The sequence below is a fragment of the Desmodus rotundus genome, chromosome 4 (assembly GCF_022682495.2).
Source record: "Desmodus rotundus isolate HL8 chromosome 4, HLdesRot8A.1, whole genome shotgun sequence".
Lineage (NCBI taxonomy): Eukaryota > Metazoa > Chordata > Mammalia > Chiroptera > Phyllostomidae > Desmodus > Desmodus rotundus.
Window position 1 is genome coordinate 50,132,210 of NC_071390.1, and position 21,841 is coordinate 50,154,050.

At 58.6% G+C, this 21,841-nt stretch overlaps 1 protein-coding gene across 5 annotated transcripts in view; it reads left to right on the plus strand.

Annotated features, from left to right (window-relative positions):
* UNC5B (unc-5 netrin receptor B) overlaps window positions 1-21,841 on the plus strand; it is an 85,141-nt gene that overhangs the window by 59,801 nt on the left and 3,499 nt on the right. For 4 of the 5 annotated variants that reach the window (XR_006655542.3, XR_008426704.2, XR_006655541.2 and 1 more), the window contains exons 2-16: window positions 4,200-4,424; window positions 8,367-8,510; window positions 8,982-9,085; window positions 10,338-10,518; window positions 11,270-11,437; window positions 12,076-12,240; window positions 12,455-12,487; window positions 14,150-14,344; window positions 14,675-15,064; window positions 15,687-15,774; window positions 17,074-17,242; window positions 17,375-17,608; window positions 19,020-19,169; window positions 19,741-19,905; window positions 20,682-20,863. Coding sequence is in view for 2 of the 5 variants with exons in the window: in XM_024561309.3 (XP_024417077.2) it covers window positions 4,200-4,424; window positions 8,367-8,510; window positions 8,982-9,085; window positions 10,338-10,518; window positions 11,270-11,437; window positions 12,076-12,240; window positions 12,455-12,487; window positions 14,150-14,344; window positions 14,675-15,064; window positions 15,687-15,774; window positions 17,074-17,242; window positions 17,375-17,608; window positions 19,020-19,169; window positions 19,741-19,905; window positions 20,682-20,863 (2,593 nt within the window). In the remaining 3 variants the exon portion in view is untranslated. The remainder of the gene's footprint in view (window positions 1-4,199; window positions 4,425-8,366; window positions 8,511-8,981; window positions 9,086-10,337; window positions 10,519-11,269; window positions 11,438-12,075; window positions 12,241-12,454; window positions 12,488-14,149; window positions 14,345-14,674; window positions 15,065-15,686; window positions 15,775-17,073; window positions 17,243-17,374; window positions 17,609-19,019; window positions 19,170-19,740; window positions 19,906-20,681; window positions 20,864-21,841) is intronic. The other variant, XM_024561310.3, reaches the window with a different exon arrangement.

Below are 21,841 nucleotides of genomic sequence, written 5' to 3' on the forward strand. Positions count from 1 at the left end.
TATTCCCTCTGGGAAGAAGGTGCAGTGGGGATCACTGTAGTGAAGCCATGGGGCTGGGTGCCCAGCGGCCTGGCTTCCTCCCACTGACCGGTGACCCCAGGCAAACCCCTTGGTGCGCCATGTCTTCTGTGAAATGGAAAAGCAATCCCCACCATGCGGGTTGTAGGGAGGAGATCAGCGGCAGTATCTGAAGCACCCGGCACACGGTGGCCGTAAGCGCCAGTGCCCCGTTCAGGAGTGAGGTGCAGGCGTCTGAGGGCCCGAAACTGCTCCCCAGCCCTGCTCCGTCCTTGCGGTGCGGTGCGGTCCTGCACCAGTTACTTACACCCTCTGGGGCTCAGTCTTCTCATCTGTACTGTGAGGATAAAACAGTGCCTAACGGATAGGGCTGTGGTTCCAATGGTCTGCCAAGGCACCCCAGGGTGCCACAGCCAAGTCACAGGGGTGTCGTGAGGCATTTTTAATCTTCCAGGCAACACAGCAACACTGGACAGCTGCCAGCTGCTGCGACAGCTACCAGCTCGAGACAGCTCCTAACTTCAGCATTACGTCACGCTCCTTCCCCTCCGCTGGCATCCTGTCTTTGCCAAGGGGGGCTTGGGCCTCCGGAAGCCCCCGAGACAGACAACGCGGTGGCAGTGCCCACTCCGATTCCAGATTTGAGAACTTACGCAGCGCCCAACAGGTGCACTCACCCCATTAGTAAGTCACTGTGGCTGCTTGGGAGTGGAATGCAAATGTTATTTCTTTTCTCTCAATTTATGTGCATTATTTTTTCAAATGGCTGCTAGGGTGTTAGGATCCACACACAAACACTCTTTGGATTTAACTACTTAATAAGCAGAACCACTAGGAATTTCTTATGGCCTTGCAGTAAAAATACCAAGAAAAATCACTGGATAGAAATTACCAGGACGCTAAAGACCAAAAAGGTTTGGGAACCTCTGCCTGGGGTTGTTACGGGCTCAGTGAGCTTACGTGAAACGCTTTCCGAAAGCATCTGGCAGAGCAAGCACCCAGGAACCCCGAGACTCCGTCTTTCTGCTCCCTCCAAGCTGGCTCCCCCAGGGTGGGCTCAGGTCGCCTTCATCTGGGACACCTGTGGAGCCTCCCCCAGCCGCTAGGGCCCGAGCCAGGGCCAAGGAGGAAGGGAAGTGTCCGGCGGTTAGGGCAGGGGCCCAGCTCTGCTGCTACCCAAGCCCTGGCAGCAGCTTCTAGCCCCCCTTTATTTATTTACCTTCACTGAGCAACTACTGCATGCTGGCCAGCCCGTAGTCTGCCAGTGGTCCCTCTGGGGAGGAACTCAGGTCGGCCCTTTGTTCTTCTCCCTTGTCTCCTGGCAGCGTTGGCCTCTAGGACGCCTGCGGGGTGGAGGTGTTGGCAAGGGAGCAGTAGCTACATCGAGAGCCACCAGCGCTGCCGTGACGGAGAGGTGCTAATGAGGATGCCCAAGCATATTCCTGCCAAGGCCAGAGATGAATCTGTGCCAGGGCCCAGAGCAGGGGTGCGGCAGGGAGGGCGGGGCCTGCCGCACTAATGGATGTCTGATGTTTACTTTCCTCAGTCGAGTCTGTGCCTGCTTTATAAATAAGCCACATTAGGGTTATAAAACAAAGTCATAAATACAGCCTGCAGTGCTGCAGAGAGCCAGGGAAGCCATCACCTGGGAGCTGGGGCCCACATGGTTAGAAGGTAGGGCGAGCATACAACTGTACCCACAGGCTCCCACTCACCTTCTGCCGTGGTCACCAGCCCTCAGAGGGAGGTCCAGTCCCACCATGTCACAGATAAGAGGCCAGTGAAGCCTGGTTCGGACACCAAGGTATCTGAGTCTGAAGCCTGAGATGGGGCCTGAGACTGAGGCAGGACGCTGGTGGTGGGAGGCAGGCGTGGGGCCTGGCAGGTTCTCTGCTGCCCGGTGCCCCCTCAGCTCCAACGTGCTCTCCCTAGAGTTGCCTGGCCTGGAGGAGAGGCCACAGTGACCAGCTCTCAGGCCACCGGGAGACCAGTGTCCAGCTCCCTGGGCACTATGTCATCTCACCATCAGCTGCCCAAGCTCCCAGGCCCCAGAGGCTACCAATTTCCCTACAGAGAAGGTGTCTCCCTGCCTAGCAAAGAGAAGTGAGCGTCAGGGAGCCTGGCCTGGCTTCAGGAATCCTCAGTGCTTTCCCGGGTCAGCCGCCCTCTCGGCAACTGGCCTTCGGTCAGTCACTCGCCTGGTTTGGATGATCAGTTTCCTCAGCTTTGAAACAGGAAGGGTGGTTTTAGCCTCGCTGGACCTTTGGTGAGAGAGCCCGCATCATTAGAGGGTCCTGGCCAATGTCAGGGTCCATTTAGGGTTCTCAGGGGACACCCACAGTATATGGAGCTACTCCAGTGAAGTGTGGAGTCCTGGGCAACATCCCAAATGCTGAAGTCTGTTTCTTGGGTTCAAACCTTGGCTCTGCTTCTTGATAGCTGTGTGCTCTTGGACAAGTTGCTTGACCTCTCTGGTCTGAGTTTTCCCATCAACAAACTGGGGGCTAATATAAAATACCTCACAAAGTTGTTACAAGAATTAGGTACGTTTTTGGTAAAGTATTGTAGGCAAAGCACCTAATGTGAGGTGAGCATTCGTTGCTATTTTAATACAGTAACTTGTACCTACTATGTGTTCAGCACCCCCTAGGCACTCATGCGTATTTATCTCATACGATCCTGCCCTCTTCAGAGATGAAGTAACTAGGTTGGAGTTAAGGGGCTGTCCCTGGGTCACAGGGAACACAGTGGGTGGAGCTGGAGCCACACCCCTTGCTGGCTTTTCCTTTTCTCCCCTAAGGTTTGGTCTCTCTCTCTCTCTCTCTCTCTCTCTCTCTCTCTCTCTTACACACACACACACACACTCACACTCACACTCACACTCACACTCACAGCCCAGAGCCTGGAGCCGGTGACAACCCATGCATTTTCTCAGAGCTCCTGAAGCGCCCCCGGTCTTACTTAGCAGGAGCTGCTAGCGCACAGGTAGACGGTATGGCTGGGGTGTGTCAGGCATGTTGGGTTCGTCCTACTCTGGAGGACAAGTGCGCCATCCCAGGGACTTCTTGGGCCTCCAGGACCCCAGCCCTGCTTGAGGTGCTGGAGCGCTGGGACAGTGTCGGGGCCTTAGCCTGCTGGTGAGGGTGGGGCAGACCCGGGCGCCCCTGCAGCTTAATTTGTTGCTTTCTCTGGAGCAGTTAGCAGAGGAGGACAAGCTCCTTGCCGCAAGTCCCCTACCGCTTGATCGTTTGGCGCTTGGCTTTGGAAAGTCAATTTTCCTAAGTGGATTGTGAACCAATAGCCTGGCCGGGCCTGGTTTCCCCCTCCTAGCGCTGGGGTGGCTGGCTGCTCTCCCTTCCTGTTTGTCTCACCTCCTGAGGTGCTGCTCTTTCCAGGGAGGTGCACAGCCAGGGTTTCCTTTTGGCCCTTTCAGGGAGGAGACTGACAGCCTCATTGTGTTCCCAGCCTCTGAATTTTCCTGGTCCTTAGGGCGGAGGGCGTGGGTTTGGCTGAGGTGGGAAAGGCTAGGGGGTGGATCAGAGCCTCAGACCAGAGGAGGGAGGCTCAGGGTGGAGGCTGCTGGGAAGGTTGTCTCCCGCTCCCTGCTGCCACCTGCCTTGGACTTCCTGGGGGAGGAGGTGGCCTGCCAGGCTGCACCAGGGAGCTCCACCCTGGTGCTGCCGCCGCACCTCCCCCACCCCACGCCCCTGCGGATCTTGGCCCTTCTCCCCACTTCCATCAGCCTGGTTGGCTGGGACTGCAAAGGATGGCTGTGGCTTCGGGCAGCCTCAAACGAACTATGGCATCACCATGGGAAACCAGGGAGGGAGGCGACTAGCGCTAGTGCAGGGGACGATGGGGAGGGCTGGAGGGCCTCAGGGGGTCCTTGCCTTGAGGGGTCACCTCACCTCCCCAGGCCACCCTAATCTCTCCATCTGTAAAGACGCCTCACACACAACATCGCAGAGCTGGGGCTGGCTCCACAGCAGGGCCTCCTAATGGCAGGGCGGGATGGGGAAACCGAGGCCCAGGAGCACCAGACCGTGCCCAGGTCACAGGGGGCGTCTCTAGCAGGTCTCTTCCGCTGCCCCTCTCTGTGCCATGGGCCCCTGAGGGTCAGTGGGTGCCCTCGGCCTCCCCAGCTGGCAGCCTCACGGAGCCCTCCCGCCCTCCCTCCACAGGCACTGATTCGGGCAGCGAGGTGCTCCCTGACTCCTACCAGCCGGCGCCGGCGGAGCCGCTGCCCCACTTCCTCCAGGAGCCGCAAGATGCCTACATCGTGAAGAACAAGCCGGTGGAGCTGAGCTGCCGCGCCTTCCCTGCCACACAGATCTACTTCAAGTGCAATGGCGAGTGGGTCAGCCAGAATGACCACGTCATGCAGGAGGGCCGGGACCAGGCCACTGGTGAGTCACCCCACTCTCCTGGTCACCCAGGACACCCCAGGCCCAGAAGTGTCAGGGACACTGGATCCTAGGCTTTGCTCCACCCTAGACTCTGTGTGAGACTTTATGCAGCCCCCTGGGCCTCAGTTTCCCCTCTGTGGCTCCCCCTGGATCAGCGTTTCCCCAGGGGTTGACACGTGTCCCTGCCTGACTTCGGTCCATCAAGTGAAACGGCACCCAGTCCCTTGCCAAGCTGAGTGCCTGTCCCCTTTCCCAGTTTCTTCCCATCACGCTGGTATCAGGGAGCAAGTCCGGGTGGGGCCCAGGGTTCTTCCCCAGCACCCCCAGCACAGGCTGTGCACGCAGTTGGACAGAGAGGAGCCAGCCCTGCCTGGAAGCCCTGGCCTCGGCAGCACCCAGCTAGGCCATCGCTACTTTGCAGCTGTTCTCTGTTTGGGGGAGTGGTACTGTTTCCATTCACGGTGATGATACAATGTTTCCTTCATAGAAATTGATTGTTTTCATTTTTAAAAGGTTAATAATATAATAGTAAGTAAATTATCATAGAGGTGGTGTTAGGATGTAACCCAAATCCCGAGGGAGACGATTAGGGTTATTTTATCTGAAGCATTAGACCCCTTGCTTCTGAGGGGTGGGAAGCGGGAGGCAGAGCCCTGGCTCCTCACACCTCCTGGAGCCTGGCCCGCTCCAGTGGTGTGCCCAAGGCCAAGTGCGGGGAGGCCTGTCTTTCCCAGGGCTCAAGACGGGGGACCCACTCACTGCTGGTCACCTGCAGGCCACCGGTGTTGGGCAGCCCCAGCCACCTGCAGGCTCCAGGGCTCACTACCCCAGTGCCTACCTTGGCTTTTGTTTCTGTCCTCCCTTCCTTAACCCTTCCTTAACCCTTCCTTTCTCCTGCTTTTTCAGCTCCCTCATTTTCCCTTCTGTCTCCTGCCGCCCCCTTCTTATCCTTGTTCCTCCTGTGTCTTTTTCCTTATGCTCTCTCCCATTCTCTGTCTCTCCCCCAGCCCCCAATAATTTCTGTTTCTTCCCTTTCTCTCCTTCATCCTCCTCGGTGTGTCTCCTGACATTCTCTTACTGTCTATCCGTCTTCCTCCTGTCCCCAACTTCTGTTTCTCTAGGAAAAGCTCACACATTTCAGAGCCACCCAGGCTTAACGCTATACCCCATGCTGTACTTAATACCACTGAACTAAAAATGGTTAAAACGGTAAGTTTTTTATCATGTATATTTTACCAAACTTAAAGGAACTTTTAAAAATAGACTTGGAGTCGCATTCTCACCCAAAATCTAAAAATAAAAAAGGAATTTTTAAAAGAAAAAAAAAACCATACCCCAGCTGCCCCCACTCTCTAGCTGTGTGACTCTGGAGAAGTCACTCACCCTCTCTGAGCTCATTCCTGTCTTTGCAAACTGGGGTGTTGCTAGAAGGTCCTGGTGGAGCGAGGTGGTGCCTACACAGCGCTGAGCACAGGCCCAGGGCCCATAAATGCCTGTTTCCTCCATCCCCTTGCTGGGTTTTTCTTGTCCTTTTTCTTTAAAAACCTGACCACCTCTGTCTTCCTGAGCCCCTCTGGCCTGTATCAGAGGTCAGCTGTGGGGGTCCAGGCAGAGCAAGGGGACAGTGTACTCTGCTGGAGACCCTCACAGCCCCTGTGATTATCAGTAATAGAAACAGTGTGGCTCCACACAAGCCCTGCCGGCCCTAGAAACTGGGGCACTGTCGTCTCCGTTTGCTACAAAGAATGGAGAGTGGTCCTGTGGGTGACTTCCTCGGCAGCCGTGCGGCTGGCTCTGACCGAGCTCCCCACCCCTGGCCTTTGCTGGCACTTTGGAAAGCACAGAGGATGGCAGCTTTGGGCCAGGACAGGCGGGACTGGCAGCGGCTCGTGCCAGGCTGGGGCAGGCAGCCCAGTTCTGTGTCCTGGCCCAGGGGCACCACCTGCTGTACTGCCATCGTGCCGGGGAGGATACTGGGTGCTGGGGCCCCAGTCGGAGAGACCGAAGGCCCCGTCACCCCCCTGCCTGCTAGGACCATTACCAAGCTGTCAAGACCCCCAGGATGATGGTTCCCATCTGTCCAGCTGGTGGGTGTTGCAGAGACCTTCTGGGTGGTTGTTCCCCTTGAGAGGAACCACTGTTCCAAGCTCACCACCTAGCGAAAAAGGGCCAGGGCCCCCGCTCTCCTGCCCCCGGCCTTGCAGCGTCACTTGCTGGGCCAGCATTCCAGGCAGCCACCGTGAGGGGGAAGAACCCCCCACCCACCCCCGAAGCTGCTTCTTCCCTCAGTGCTCCCCAACAGCAAACCGTAGCCCCCTGCCATTTATGTCCCTGGACATCAGGAGGGCCTTCCAGGGTAAGCCCCTCCCCCACGGTGCAGGAGAGTTAAGGCGATGACTTTATTAGAAGAGGTCCAGAGAGACGTCATGTGTTTGGGGACAGGGCTCTAACCTGGCAGGACACCAAGAGAGCTGACCTCCACTCTGCTTGCAACTTGCTGTGACGCTTTGGGCCTGCCACCTACCCTGTCTGACTCGTGGTTTCTCCAAATGTGAAGGGAGGGGCTGAGTGAGATGCGAAAATGCTCTGACAGATGATTAATGTCCAGCTTGAGCTGTGTGCAGTAGCAGAGTAAGGGCCATGGCGCCTTTAGTTTCCCTGAGTGTTTTACTCTGAGGAGGGAACTGAGGCTCAGAGAGGCTGAATAACTTAGTGAAGGTCACACAGCCGGGGAGTGAGAGGAAGGCCAGGATTCTAACTTGTCCACCTGTCCAGCTCTGTGCTTAAGCACCATGCCGCAGTACCACATGTGTATAGGCGACAGTCCCGCCCTCCAGGGGCTAATCAGAACCCATGTGCAACCAGGAAAGGGTGAGCTAGGACACATCAGGGCAAGGAGGAGCAGCTTTAGGAATTCTGAGACAAGGGAGTCAGAGAGGGCTTCCTGGAGGAGGAGGCTTCACAGTTCTCCCACAAGCTTTGGGGAGGAACTTCAGATGAGTGCCCTAATTCAGGAGAGCTCACTTTTTTGCTGAGTATAGAAGGTTTTGTCAAGGGAGAGTTGGCAGAAGAGTGAGCAATTCCCTCTGTGGGCTAGTGGATGCAGTTATCCAGGGAGGCCTCTAGGTCCTGGCAGGGAACCAGTGAGAGATTAGGGGGCTCCCAGGAAGAGGGCCTTCCCCTTAGCTCCAGCTCCCCAGGCGCCTGAGCCATGATCAGGGAGAGGCCGCATGTGCTCTTCAGATCGGTATTGAGCCTCTCTTCTAGACCAGTGCAGTGAACGGGCAGAGCCCCTGCCCACTCCCCTGTGCGAAGCGGACAGTCGACACCTGGGTGCATCAGTAATCAGTCCAGTTCCAGACAGCGGTCGGTGGGCTGGGCAGCACCGGTGACTGCACAGAACAATGTCCCGTGTAGGGCAGGGGCATGAGAGCGGGGGGTGTGGGCCAGGGTCAGGGGGCTTCCCTCCAGAAGAGATGCCCAGCCCAAAGCTGCCTGGGAGTTCACTGGACACAGAGAGAACAGAAGAGAGCTCTGGGTGAGGTATGCAAAGACCCTGTGGCTAGAGGGGCCAGGGTGACACGAGCGACTAGAAGATGAGGCTGCAGTGAGCAGGCAGAGGGCCTGGGTCCTCGTGCTGAGAGGGCTGGGGACATAACCAGGGGAATGATGCGCCATTTGTGCGTTCTGGAGAGCGCCCACTGGCTGCAGGGTAGAAAGTGGATTGGATGGGGAAAGATGGCTGGTTTTAGTCATTGCAATTTCCAGTGGTGGTTAGGGTCAGGGTGGAGGCAGAGAGATGAGAAAATAGATGGAAATGAGAGGCCCTTGGCAGAAGAGCCGAAAGGCCCTGGGGTAGGAAGGAGAGAGGTGTCGTGGTGCCGCATGTCCTACGTCGTGTGTCCTGGGCCTGCCCCGACGGTGGCTCTCTCCTCCTCCCAGGCCTGCCGGTGCGAGAGGTGCAGATCGAGGTGTCTCGGCAGCAGGTGGAGGAGCTGTTCGGGCTGGAGGATTACTGGTGCCAGTGCGTGGCCTGGAGCTCCGCGGGCACCACCAGGAGTCGCCGGGCCTACGTCCGCATCGCATGTAGGCCACGCTGGCAGCCCCCCTCCATTCCCCAGACCCTGGCCCCTTCCCTGTGGATCTAGGAGAGGGAATTCCACATCTGTGGGGGTATCTGGCTGAAGACGCCCACCATGGAGACATCGGGGCCCATGGACACCAGCTCAGTGAGAGCTTCTAGACCCAGAACCTGGGCCACCTCTGGCCCACAGATCTGTAAAGGCCCGTTTTCACCTACCTCCATTTAAGGAAGCTGCCAGCTTCCTCACCACCCCAGACCGCCATGTCCACTGGACATGAATCCCATAGTTGGGGAGGGAACCCTGTTCCTGCAACCTTCAGTTGCTAAGGCCCCACTTTGGAGAAGCTGATACTCTGGGTAAAGGTCAGGTGTGTCCCCGTGAACGTTCCCTGGGTGTGCACTGCCACCTTGTGGCCATAGCCAGGCACTTCAGTCTCCAGCTCTGCCTTGCCTTGCCTTCTCCCTTTCCCCAGACCTGCGCAAGAACTTCGACCAGGAGCCTCTGAGCAAGGAAGTACCCCATGACCACGAGGTTCTCCTGCAATGCCGCCCACCGGAGGGGGTGCCTGTGGCTGAGGTGAGAGTGGGGACATGGGGAACCCTGGGCATGGCAGGGTTCCAGCCATGATGCCTCAGGCTCCCAGAGCACTCCCCGTCTAACAGAGAAAGGAGCTACAGCCTCTGCAGAACGCAGCACGTGCAGACCCCAGCCAGGCCCTCTGCGGGCACAACCCCATGGGATGGAGTAGAGCTGGGGCAGGAACCCCCAGGGCTCCTTGGGTAGGCCGCAGGCTCCATCCATCTCCTTCAAAGGAAGTGGCCATATACTCCATCTGCCCCACCCAGCACCCAAGGCCCAGCTTTCTGGACAGCAAAGGGTCTCACAATGCACACTCTGAGCGTGCACTTGCCCCACAAGCTGGCCACTCCTTCCCCTTATCATGTGGCATTTGCATCCCTGTGCAGTGCCCACCTGTCCCTCACCACCCTTGCTGTGTCCCAGATGGGTTGCCTCTCCCACTTCTTGCATGGATGGTCCAAGAATTCAAGCAAGGCGTGGGGACAGCTCAGCTTGGCCGCCAGGGATGCCAGCAGAACATGGGACCCTGTGTTTCCAGCTTGGGATCCGCCCACCTGACCCCAGAACTCTGCTCTAACCATGTAGCTACCCCCAGTCCATACCCCTGTCTGCACAGTGGGCCCAGACAGACACGCTGTATGACACTCCCCCCCTGGGCTCCCGTGTGCGCGGGGCACTTGGCGTGCAGGGCTTCACAGCAGTCCTGCAAAGTGGGTGTCGTCAGCCCATGGCAGGGCTGGGAAAACAGCGCTGGGAGGGACCCAGTGGTCACCAGGGTGACCCAGCTAGTGCGCGGCAGAGACCATGTTCTGAATCACTGCCGGGCCTCTCACTGTAGCCGAGGGAGTCGGTGTGAAGACTTCCGAAGGCACGTGCTCCTTGCTAGCGCTTGTTTTACACTTCCTGCGCGCCGGGTCCTCTGCCCCGCACTTCCCGTACTAACTCACTTAGTGCTCACAACAGGCCTATGGGAGAGACGCTATTAAGTTCCTTCTTAGATTTGATGACATTGAGACTGAGTATGGGTCCCTTCCCAAGGCCGCCAGCTGGCAGGTGGCCGTCGTACCCACTGTGTTCTGTAGTGTTCCCTGTAGTGCCTGCCACTCTGTGTCACCACTGGAGGTTGACATGGATAAAATGGCTGTCCCGTTTATGGTCAGACCTCCCTGCCCCTCCAGAGAGGGCCCACTTCCCGGGGTGCAGGGGAGCAGGCACTGGGTCCTCATGCCCCTCCATCCCGTTCCTGCAGGTAGAATGGCTCAAGAATGAGGACGTCATTGACCCTACCCAGGACACCAACTTCCTGCTCACCATCGACCACAACCTCATCATCCGCCAGGCCCGCCTGTCGGACACAGCCAACTATACCTGCGTGGCCAGGAACATGGTGGCCACACGCCGCAGCACCACAGCCACCGTCATCGTCTACGGTGCGGGCCGGGGTGCAGGTTTGGCATGGCCAAGGGAGGGAGGAGAGCCCAGGCTAGACGGCCACCGGACACCGCCCCCCCTGCCCCCCCGCCACACCCAGGACACCAGCAGAACCCTCGGGAATAGGTGGGGAGGATGAAGCCCAGAGAAGAGAGGCGCCTCCACCAAGGTTGCACAGCAAACTAGCAGTCACGTCAGGTGCCGCTGAGCCCCTAGCCAGGGGCCTTCGCCCTCCTCGGACCCTGTGTCTGCCTGTCCCTGAAGGAAAAGGCCCAGCTCTCTTGGGGTCAGAGCCGGGGCAGGGCCTCATCAGCACCCCAATATCCAAGCCTGTCATCCTGGCAGAGTTAGTGTCTGCTGGCGAGGCCTGCAGGCTGCTCCTTGCTGTCCCCTCGGGTGGGAAGTGGTAGAGCCGCAGCCGAGATGCCTTGAGTGTTGTGGAAAGAACCCTAAAGTGGGTTCCAGTCCCAGGTCCCCCATCACTCAGGGGTGATCCTGGGCGTCAGCCCTCTCTGGACTTCCATTTGCCATTGTACAGGGGGGCGGGGAGTAGACACTGCCCTCGCGGGTCTCTTCTGATGCAGCCAGGTCTGCCTGCTGGCATCTGCATCCCCAGCCCTGCAGGCCGGAGGGGTCTAAGTAGGAAGGGCCAACCTCAGCAGAAGACTCGCCGTGGGTGGAGCGATGGGGTTTGGGGGTCCACGGGGTCACAGAGCCAGGCCATCACGGTGATACCTGCTTCCCCTACAGTGAACGGCGGGTGGTCCAACTGGGAAGAGTGGTCACCGTGCTCCAACCGCTGTGGCCGTGGCTGGCAGAAGCGCACGCGGACCTGCACCAACCCCACCCCGCTCAATGGAGGCGCCTTCTGTGAGGGCCAGGCCGCCCAGAAGACTTCCTGCACCACCGTGTGCCCAGGTAAAGCCCCTGGCCAGGTGACTCCCTGCCCACACCCGGGCCCGTGCCTCGCTCCCAGCCCTGACCCAGTGCTGTGGTGCTTGCCAGTGAGGACAGCCCTTCACTCCCTGTCGTGGGAGCAGCGGGTGCTGGTCCCGGGGCCCACAGCTGGCTGAAAAGGCTGGAACAGACGCTGTGACCTTGCTCTTGCTCTTCCCTGGCGGCTGGAGAGACGGAGGCAGAGGCTCTGGGTGGGGGTCTGTGCGGGGGTCCTCAGGCACACCGTGGCTGCTGGCCCTGATCCTTTTGTCCTTTTGCCTTTGTCGGACTCATCTCTGTCCGTGTGTCTGTCCATGCCTGTGAGGCTGTGGGCCCTCTGTGTTTACATGTGTGTGTGAGCGGTGTGGTGTTTCCACCCTGGATTTGTGGCGTTGTGTGGATGCTTGCGCTTTGGGCTGCATCTGTGTGAGTGACATCGCGCATCTTCTCTTTGCCCACCCGGGGCACCTGACTGACTGTGCATGGGTCTGGGGCTGTGTGGATGTGGCATGGATTTCTCTGTGGCCTGTGCGGTGCGCTTGCGTTCTGTGCTTGTAATTGTGTGTGCGTGTGTCCACACGTGTGTGTGCTCCCATGTGCCGCGTGCTGTGCCCCTGCAGTGGACGGAGCATGGACGGAGTGGAGCAAGTGGTCGGCCTGTGGCACCGAGTGTGCCCACTGGCGGAGCCGGGAGTGCATGGCGCCCCCGCCCCAGAACGGAGGCCGAGACTGCAGCGGGGCTCTGCTCGACTCCCAGAACTGCACCGGCGGGCTGTGCCTGCAAGGTGAGTCCTCCGGAGGGCAGGGCCCCGGGGCGCCGGGCGAGGGGCCCACCGGGCTCACCCCAGGCCTCAGTTGCTAGCCGGCAGCGGAGCAGCCCCTCGGGGCCTCTGCCCACCCACCCCGTCCATTGTCTCATCCGCGCCAGTCTCCGTCACCTTCTCTGCCACCTTTGCCTGCCGCCTGTGTCATTGTCTTTCCCTTTATTTCCCTCGACAGATAAGAAAACTCTAAGTGACCCCAAAAGCCACCGTAAGTCCCATTTCATGGCTGTCCTCTTTCCTTTCTCCTTGCCTGGCTTTTCCAGGGTGTGGGGCGGGGGCAGGGCAGGGGGAGTAGAGGCACCTCTCCACCAGCGCTCCACGGGGTTCCTAGGACCCGACGCTGTGGGAGTCTCGGCCTCCATCACGTGCAGACAGGCAGACCCTTGGCTGACCGACAGGCCCTAGGGCATCATCCTGACCCTCCCATTACAGGAGAAGAAACTGAGTCTCAAAGGGAAGGGACTTACCCAGAGATCCAGCCCGGGTTTGAACTGAAATGTCTTCCTGGTCAAACCTGGTGCTCGAAGCCCCATGCCCTTGGCCTTCCTCTCTGGGACAGGGGCCAGGGGGCAGGCCCACACCTGTTCATCACGGCGCCCACCCTGCATGGTCCCCCCAGCAGCTGGGCCAAAGCCTCCCGAGTTCCTCGGGCTGCCTCCAGCCCCCAGAGGCTGCGCTGCACTAATACTAGAGCAATAAAGCCGCTCGAGGAGATTGGCCTGCGGTAATTAAACCACAATTTCCAAATAACTGTGGAGTCATAAAGTCAGCAGTGAGCCCCGCAGCCCCGCTCACTGCAGGGCCAGGCTGTTGACTAATTAGAGAAGGTGAATCTTCAGGCCAGGGGCCCCCAGTGGTTAGCAAGGACATCAGGGGGCAGAGCCCAGCCCAGGGAGCTAGAAGCCTCCAGAGAGGTGAGAGTGCAGCCGTGAGGGCTTCCGAGGCCAGCGGGGGGCGAGGGGGTGGCTGGAAGGGGTCCAGGCAGGGAAGGCAGGCCCCCTCCCTGAGGGCCCGGGGAGGGGAGAGTACACACATGTGCCACCTATGCCCAGTGCGCTAGCCACTAGCCGTGTGTGGCTACTTACGTGTGCCTTAATTAAAGTTAAATACATTTTAAAATTCAGTTCCTAAGACTCGCCAGCCACAGCTCAGTTGTCCGGTGGCCGTGTGTGGCTAGTGGCTGTCACGGTGCGGACACAGCATGTTTCCATCGTCGCAGAAAGTTCTGTTGGACAGCCCGAGTCCTGACCCTGACCCCCTCCTAGCTGGCTGTGTGGGGTGATTTCCAGACGTGCAGCAGCCCGCCCCGCCCCGTCAGAGCTGGGTGGCCTGCCTGGGGGAGGGGACTGTGGCCACGGGCTGCCTCTCTGAGCCCCTTCCTTCCCCTCCACCGCTTGCCTCCTCTTCACCCCATTGCCCTGCATCTCATTCCCCTCCTGCCTCTCCGCCTCCACCTCCACCTTCCATCCCTCAGGACAGAATGGGAGATGGGGCGGGGGGTCAGAGGCACCACTTGCAAACATCGCCAGGCAAACATGGCCCTCTGGTCCTCTGGAGATTGCCACAGGCTGCAAGTGAGACCGGTTTTGACCCCGGCTCCGGCAGGACGGCCTGTGGCTCCAGTGACCGAGCCACAGACCTGACTCCTCCCCGGCAGTGAGCAATGATTTACTCTCGAGGTGACCACGAGTCACTTTGCGTCTCCTTGCCACTCCGAGAGGGGAGCAGGGCAGAGGTCTGGAGACCGTTTTTGCCTGTAGAGACTGGTGCTCAGAGAGGTCAGGCCTTGCCCGAGGTCACCGGCCTGTCGTGGCAGGGATCAGACTAGCACCCAGACCCTGCCCCTCACTCGGCCCTCCTGTCCCCGCAGTGTTGGAGTCCTCGGGGGATGTGGCATTGTATGCCGGCATCGTGGTGTCCATCCTCGTGGTGGTGGCCGTCCTCACGGTGGTGGGGGTGGTGGTGTACCGCCGCAAGTGCCGTGACCTGGACACTGACATCACCGATTCGTCCGCCGCCCTGACTGGAGGCTTCCACCCAGTCAACTTCAAGACTGCAAGGCCCAGTAAGAACCTGGGACACCTGGGTGGGCAGGTGGGGACAGGGCACCCAGTGGGGCGTGACAGATAGACCAGCTAGAGCAGACTGGGGGCTCTTGACTCCCACCAGGGGTGTTCCAGAGTTAGTCCTAGAGGTAACTGTGTGGATTGGTATGGATTAGAGAGATGCAGAAAAGGAAGGGAGTAATCCAGGCTGGTGAGTCCCCAAAGACTTTGGCAGCTGGGTATTTGGCGGGGGGTGGGGGTTGGCAACAGTGGGGTCCCTGGCAGGAGCAGAATGAGGGACCGGGCCAGGGAGGCACACCTGAGCCTGACGGCTGCCACCGCCCCTGCAGACCAGCCGCAGCCCCTGCACCCTTCTGTGCCCCCGGACCTCACAGCCAGTGCCGGCATCTACCGGGGGCCGGTGTACGCCCTGCAGGACTCGGCCGACAAGATCCCCATGACCAACTCGCCCCTGCTGGACCCCCTGCCCAACCTCAAGATCAAGGTCTACAGCTCCAGCACCACCGGTTCTGGGTCAGGCCTGCCAGATGGGGCCGACCTGCTGGGGGTGCTGCCGCCCGGCACGTACCCTGGTGATTTCTCCCGGGACACCCACTTCCTGCACCTGCGCAGTGCCAGCCTCGGCTCCCAGCAGCTCCTGGGCCTGCCCCGTGACCCAGGGAGCAGTGTCAGCGGCACCTTTGGCTGCCTGGGCGGGAGGCTCAGCGTCCCTGGCACAGGTGGGTCCCTCTCTGCTTGCTTGTCAGCCCGGCCTTGGCACACCCTCTGGACAGCCCCCGCGGAAGATAGGACTTCCCTGGTCCCATTCTGCAGATGGGGAGAGTGAGGCCCAGGGAAAGACGTGACTATGAAATAGAAGGTCTGGGCTGGAGGCCTGCCTCTGCCTCACTGTGGGCGGCAACCTTGGCCCAGCCACCCTGCACACCTCAGTTTCTTCATCTGCTCGGTGGTTCGACTAACCTATGAGCTGCCTAGGTTTTGGCATCAGAAAGGGCAGGGCTGCCCATCTCACGTTGCGAAGCCCTCAGTTGACAGTCACCCAACGTCATACCCAAGGCTGGAGCCAGCACTGAGACCTTCCGACTCCAGGCCTTCGTCCATCTCTACGCCCCATCCCAGTGCCAGAGGCCCCACGTCACTGACAGGCCCTCTGTGGTCAGTGGCCTGGCCTCTGCTTGCACCTAGTCCCCAGACCTTCTCCCCCATCCCAGCTGGTGACCACCTGGAGCTCAAGAGATGTCTTTCTCTGCCCCGAGCCAGAGGCCAACCCCCCTCCCCATCCCCTGTTCCAAGCTCCTGATTTCCTTCAGCTCCTCCCTGCTGACCTCCCTCTCCTCCTAGGGGTCAGCCTGCTGGTGCCCAATGGAGCCATCCCCCAGGGCAAGTTCTACGAAATGTACCTCCTTATCAACAAGGCAGAAAGCACCCTGTGAGTAGAGAGGCCCCAGCCCTGGCCCAGGCTTCCCCGCTGCTCTCCCTCTCTCCCTGCGGCCTGCCTGCCCTGGGCTCAGACCACCACCCTCTCCCTCTCTAACCTGACCCTACGGCCAGCGCTAGTCCTCCGAGGAAAACTCAGATAGAGCTCCCCTCGAAAACTCGCAGGACCAGCACAACAAATCATGTACGAGGGGGGACCCAAAACACCAGAACTTATTTATAAAAATTGCGTATCTATTCTTACATGTTTAAACTTCCGTCACCTTCAAAGCACTCTCCGTTTGATGCAACACACCCATTGAGACATTTCTCTCACCGCTCAAAACGGTTTTTGAACTCGTTGATTTTGATGTCTCTTTGTGCTTCTGCCGTTTTTTGTTTGTTTGTTTCCTCTTCCACACTGGCAAAATGTTCCCCCTTGTAACTTGAAATTTATAGACTGGCCACAGTAGGACCAACGTCTAATCTCCCTACTACGTAAGCAGGTTCTAGAGACCGATAAGAAAAATTGAACACCTCAGTACAAAACGGGCAGATGTGCACGAACACGCATACTCTGTTACACGTACGTGCGCGTGCACACACAGTGGCCCATAGGTGGGAGGAATTGTGTAACCCAACTTGTAGTCAGACAGTGGTTGAAACAGCCCTGAGACATTGGGGGCTTTTTGCTTTGTGAGTTTGGTAAGCATTTTTTTCAGACAATAATGCCTTCATACCGGCAAAAGCGTGGGACCCAGCCCTCTGTGGCATGCTTCTGGGAGTGTAGGGTGGTACCAGCTTTCCAGAGGACAGTTTTTGTGAGGTTTTTAAAATATTTTATTTATTTATTTTTAAAGAAGAGGAGGAGAGGGAGAGAAACATTCATCGGTTATTTGCCTCTCGCACGCCCCTAACCGGGGACCTGGCCCGCAATCCAGGCATGTGCCCTGATTGGGAATCGAACCGCAGCCTTTCGGTTCAAAGGCCAGTGCTCAGCTCACCGAGCCAGGGCTCCATAGGTCAGTTTAGCAACGCCTTTCAAAAACATTTCAAGAGTGCAGAATCTTTGAAAATGTGAGCAAAGATTTGGCTGTGAGAATATCATGGTGTGATAGCAAAAATCTGGAAACAATCTGAAGGTTTTTGCCATTTCTCTGCCTCCCTTTAACCCCTGACCTCTGGTAGCGCCAGGGGTGGAGACCTGCCCCCTGTCACCCCAGGAGCAGGGACAGAAGTGGGAGCCCAACACTCATCTAAGCCCTGGCTGAGCCCTGCAGCCCTCCCCTCACTGCCTCCCGCCTTCCCCCAGCCCACTGTTGGAAGGGACCCAGACAGTATTGAGCCCCTCGGTGACCTGTGGGCCCACAGGCCTCCTGCTGTGCCGCCCCGTCATTCTCACGGTGCCCCACTGTGCCGAAGTCAGTGCCAGCAACTGGATCTTCCAGCTCAAGACCCAGGCCCACCAAGGCCACTGGGAGGTGAGGCTCCAACGCTGGGGTGCCGGACGCACTGTCCCAACCTGCCTCCTTTCCCCTTGGCCCAACCTGGATGGGCCCCCTCCCGGGCCTTGACTGCGACCTCTCTGCCCCACCCCCATCCTCACCTTGCAGGAGGTGGTGACCCTGGACGAGGAGACCCTGGACACCCCTTGCTACTGCCAGCTGGAGGCCAGGTCCTGCCACATCCTGTTAGACCAGCTGGGCACCTATGTCTTCATGGGTGAGTCCTATTCCCGCTCGGCAGTCAAGCGGCTCCAGCTGGCCATCTTCGCCCCGGCCCTCTGCACGTCCCTGGAGTACAGCCTCAGGGTCTACTGCCTGGAGGACATGCCTGTGGCATTAAAGGTAAGGCCAGGCACGCGTACCCACACAGCCCCGGAACCCTGTTAGGTACATGACCCCCGGCCAGCCAGCTGCACGGCACGTTCTAATATCCCCTCCCTGAGACCATGGTACCTTCCGGGCAGTCCTCCACCACCGTCAGCCTCACTCAGTCATTCACGCATTCCTCAAACATTGAAATGGCGTCCGTCTCGAGACACATAGATGAGTCAGGCACAAGTCCTGTCCTCGCCAGTCTCCAGGCTCGAGGTGGGCTACAGAGAGGTGGTCCCTGATGGTGGTCTTCCAGAGGGCTGAGTGAGCGCCAGCCCGGGAGGGGCTTTCAGGGCCCAGGCTGCTGGGGAGGCGGTCTGTGAGAAGGCTCACAGCAGAGCTGGCAGGCTCCAAAGGGGAAGGAGGTGCACTGGATGGAGGATGATGGGCACTCCAGGAGACGGAGCAGCTGATGCAAAAGCACGGGTGTCTTTCCGTGTGACCAAAGCGGGCAGGGTATGTGTGAGGGGGAGAGACGGGGCTCAGCTTCCCAACACCTTTGGGGCCGTGCCAAGGAATTTGGAATGTGTCCAGCAGGCAGGGACATAGACCTGGAGGACACCTGTTTACAGGTGCTCCTTTCCAGCTCCTTTGCTCCCAGCTCATGTAACTTGTCTCAAGCTCCGAGTTTCCAACTGATGCAACAGAGGTGAAAAGGCCTCAAGGGAGAGTGCGTGTCTCTTGGTGGGACCACGCTGGCCTGAAATTCCGGGAGGGCCCATAATGGGCTGGAGACTCCTGGGAAACGGCCTTGCAGCCTGGCTCTCTTGGTACTGGGGCATGGGCTAATGCCCACCTTTGGTCAGAGGACGGAGTGGAGATTAAGGGGGAAGTTGCCACATTTTGGCATGCTGGCATTTTGTTTACTCAGTCCTGGTCCGTCTGTCCATCCATCAATCTATCGATCCAGCCATCCATCCAACTTTCTGCTCCTCTGTCTATATGCCCCTCAGTCAGCAGTCCTCTGTACTTCCAGCCTTCGCACGTCCACCGACTTACCATTCCTTCCATCTGTCCTTCGTTTTACATCCATCCATGTGTACGTCCATCTCTGTCTCTATCTGTTCATCTCTCTGCTTATCCATCCATCTACCCTTTCATTCGTCGGTCCAACTGCACCCATGTATACATCCATCCCACTGTTCATCCATTTACCAATCCTTGTTTTTCCTGTCTGTTCATCCACGTGTCCACAGAAGCCTTCTAAGATGAGTACTTACCAAATGCCCAGCCCTGTGCCCGGGTGGGTCTCTGCCTGCAACGTTACAGCCTGGTTCCCTCTGCCCAAACCTGTCTCAGCTCGCAAGCTCGCAGTGGGAAAGGGCCCATCGGCCAAGTATGATGGGCTCCCCCTTCCCGTTGCCCCCGCCCTGACCCACAGGAGGTGCTGGAGCTGGAGCGGACCCTGGGCGGCTACCTTGTGGAGGAGCCCAAACCACTGCTGTTTAAGAACAGTTACCATAACCTGCGCCTCTCCCTGCACGACATCCCCCATGCTCACTGGAGGAGCAAGCTGCTGGCCAAATACCAGGTGAGGGCTGGGCCGAAGGAGGGGGAGGGCTGGCGCTGGGGTGGGGGCACACTTGGGGATCTGCCCGGGGAAGACCAGTCTCCCCTCCCAGGCTCTGCTCCCTTCCTCAGTCCAGCAGCCTCACCCTTCCATCTCCGTCTCCCTCTCCCACTCTGGCCTCACTCCCTCCCCCATCACACATTCCAATGCAAAGATGTCTGCCCACATCATCTTCAACCACCTCTAAGAGCACTTATGCCTGGCAGACTGTCCAAACTTATCTACCATGGTCACATCCCCCTGCCCCGACCTGTCTGTGACACCAGAGTCCATTTGCTTCCTAGCCCCAGGTACACGCGTGCACACACACTCATACGTTCAGACTTGTGCCTTCTTCCTTCCCTCTCTCAGCTGAAGGGTCCTTGACTGGCTCTTCCTCTGCCCAGGTAGATGGAGAGGCCTGAACTGCTCCATCGCGAGGTCGCAGCCCCCCTCCCCCAACACTGGACCCGTTACCTACCTCCGCCTCCATTCCCTGAGGCCCGGGCAGGCTGGCCTCGTCTCCTTGACCCTGGCTCCCCTCATTCCCCAGGAGATCCCCTTCTACCACATTTGGAGTGGCAGCCAGAAGGCCCTTCACTGCACCTTCACCCTGGAGAGGCACAGCCTGGCCGCCACAGAGTTCACCTGCAAGATCTGCGTGCGGCAGGTGGAAGGGGAAGGCCAGATATTCCAGCTGCACACCACACTGGCAGAGGTGAGGGCTGGGGGTGCAGCACGTGGACCCCCATGCTCACCCCACACCCCCCAAGTCTGAGCTGGGGCTTGGTCACATTTTGCCATCAGCTACCATTTATTGAGTGCCACCTCTGTGCGTGACATGTTCTGTGCCAAGCAACATAGATTATCTCACTAGATCTTCACAGTCACCAGGGAGACATCCAGCGATCCCACTTGGGAGATGGAAAAGTAGGTTTCAGGGAGGGCCGGTACCATCGACCTCGTGCCAGGCCATTGCTTGGCCCCAGCCTGCGGCTCTCCACCACTGTGAATCTGGATTGAGGTCCACAAAACCCAGGCCACCCAGGGGGGACAGCGCTGGGCCCTGCTGGTAGTGCACTAGTATAAAGAGCACTAGATACGGGTCTAGACCCAGCTGTGCCACCAGCTTGGCATGTGATCGTGGGCAAGTCACTTCCCATTCTGGCCTTCATTTTCCACGTGTGTAAAGTGGCTCGGCTCCTCGGGGCACGTAATCCTGAGGCTGCATCACCGTTCACCCTGGGCGGTGCATTAGCCCGGTGCACCCTCTGAGGGCTGGGGGTGAGGCATGCAGCCCTGGCCCTAAGGACCTGACCCTCCAGGGGAGAAGGCCTTGGGCTAAGCAGCTGGGGTCTATCCCAGGGTGGGTAGGAACTGAATGGAGCCTCCATTAGCTCATAGTTTCAAGGCAGGAGGGCTACATAGGCAGGTGCCCAGCACTGTGCATGGGAGAAGCCCTGCCCCTCTCACCTTTGGCCCCTGCCCTTCCAGACGCCTGCTGGCTCCCTGGACGCCCTCTGCTCTGCCCCCAGCAGCACGCTCACCACCCAGCTGGGACCCTATGCCTTCAAGATCCCGCTGTCTATCCGCCAAAAGATATGCAACAGCCTGGACGCCCCCAGCGCGCGGGGCAATGACTGGCGCCTCCTGGCAAAGAAGCTCTCCGTGGACCGGTGAGTGTTGGGGCGCAGGCCAGCCCCCCAAGCTGCAGCCCCTCCCGCTCCTCTCTGAGTGTGCTAAGTCTGAGACGCCCATCCCTTGAGAAGCGTAACGGCCTGTGACCGTCGGGTAAAGCCAGGCACCAGCTAGGTGTGAGCGCCATCAGCACCCCAGTGCCCAGGACAGGGCAGGTGCCCTGGAAATGCGGGCTGATGTGTCAAAAATTTCCCAGGGCACTTAAAAGGCTGGATAAATACAATGGCAATAATAATCATTATTAATGAGGCTATGCTTATTGAGAAACCATTTAACAAACCTGCACTGAGCAGATGCCACTTTTAAGACATCTTTTTAGAGTGCTGACCAGCGTGGCTCAGTTGGTTGGGCGCCCTCCTGCAAAGTGAAATGTCACTGGTTCGATTCCCGGTCGGGGCACATGCCTGGGTTGTGGGTTCGGTCCCCCAGGCCTCTCTGGCTGAGGTGCATACGAGAGGCAGCTGATCTCGATGTTTCCTTCTCACATCGATCTTTCTCCCTCCCTTCCCTCTCTCTAAAAATAAATAAATCTTTTTTCTAAAAAAGACATCTTACTAGAAATGGGTGGGATGCACAAAGCTGTCTAAGGCTTTGTTCCTGCTCTCAGGGGAGTGCACGGGGATGAGAGCGGGCAGGGAATGGAGGCAGGAGGAAGAGAGAATGGAGTTCTCGGTTTTGACAGTCTCTCCTGGGGCCAGTGTCTTTCAGCGATAATAATAAGATGATGAAGGACAATGAGCTGGGCAGTTTCCGTTTTAAAGCTGAAGAGACTAAGGCTCAGAGAGATGCAGTAACTTACCCAAAGCCACACAGCCTGCAAGCAGAGGGCCTGGGACTCAGACCCAGGACGGTGGGACCCCAGAGTCTGTAGTCTTCCCGCCTCCCCGTACTCTGCACACGCCCAGGCTTCTGGGAGGTGTTGAGCTTTTGGGCAGCCCGGTGTCCTTCTTCCCTCT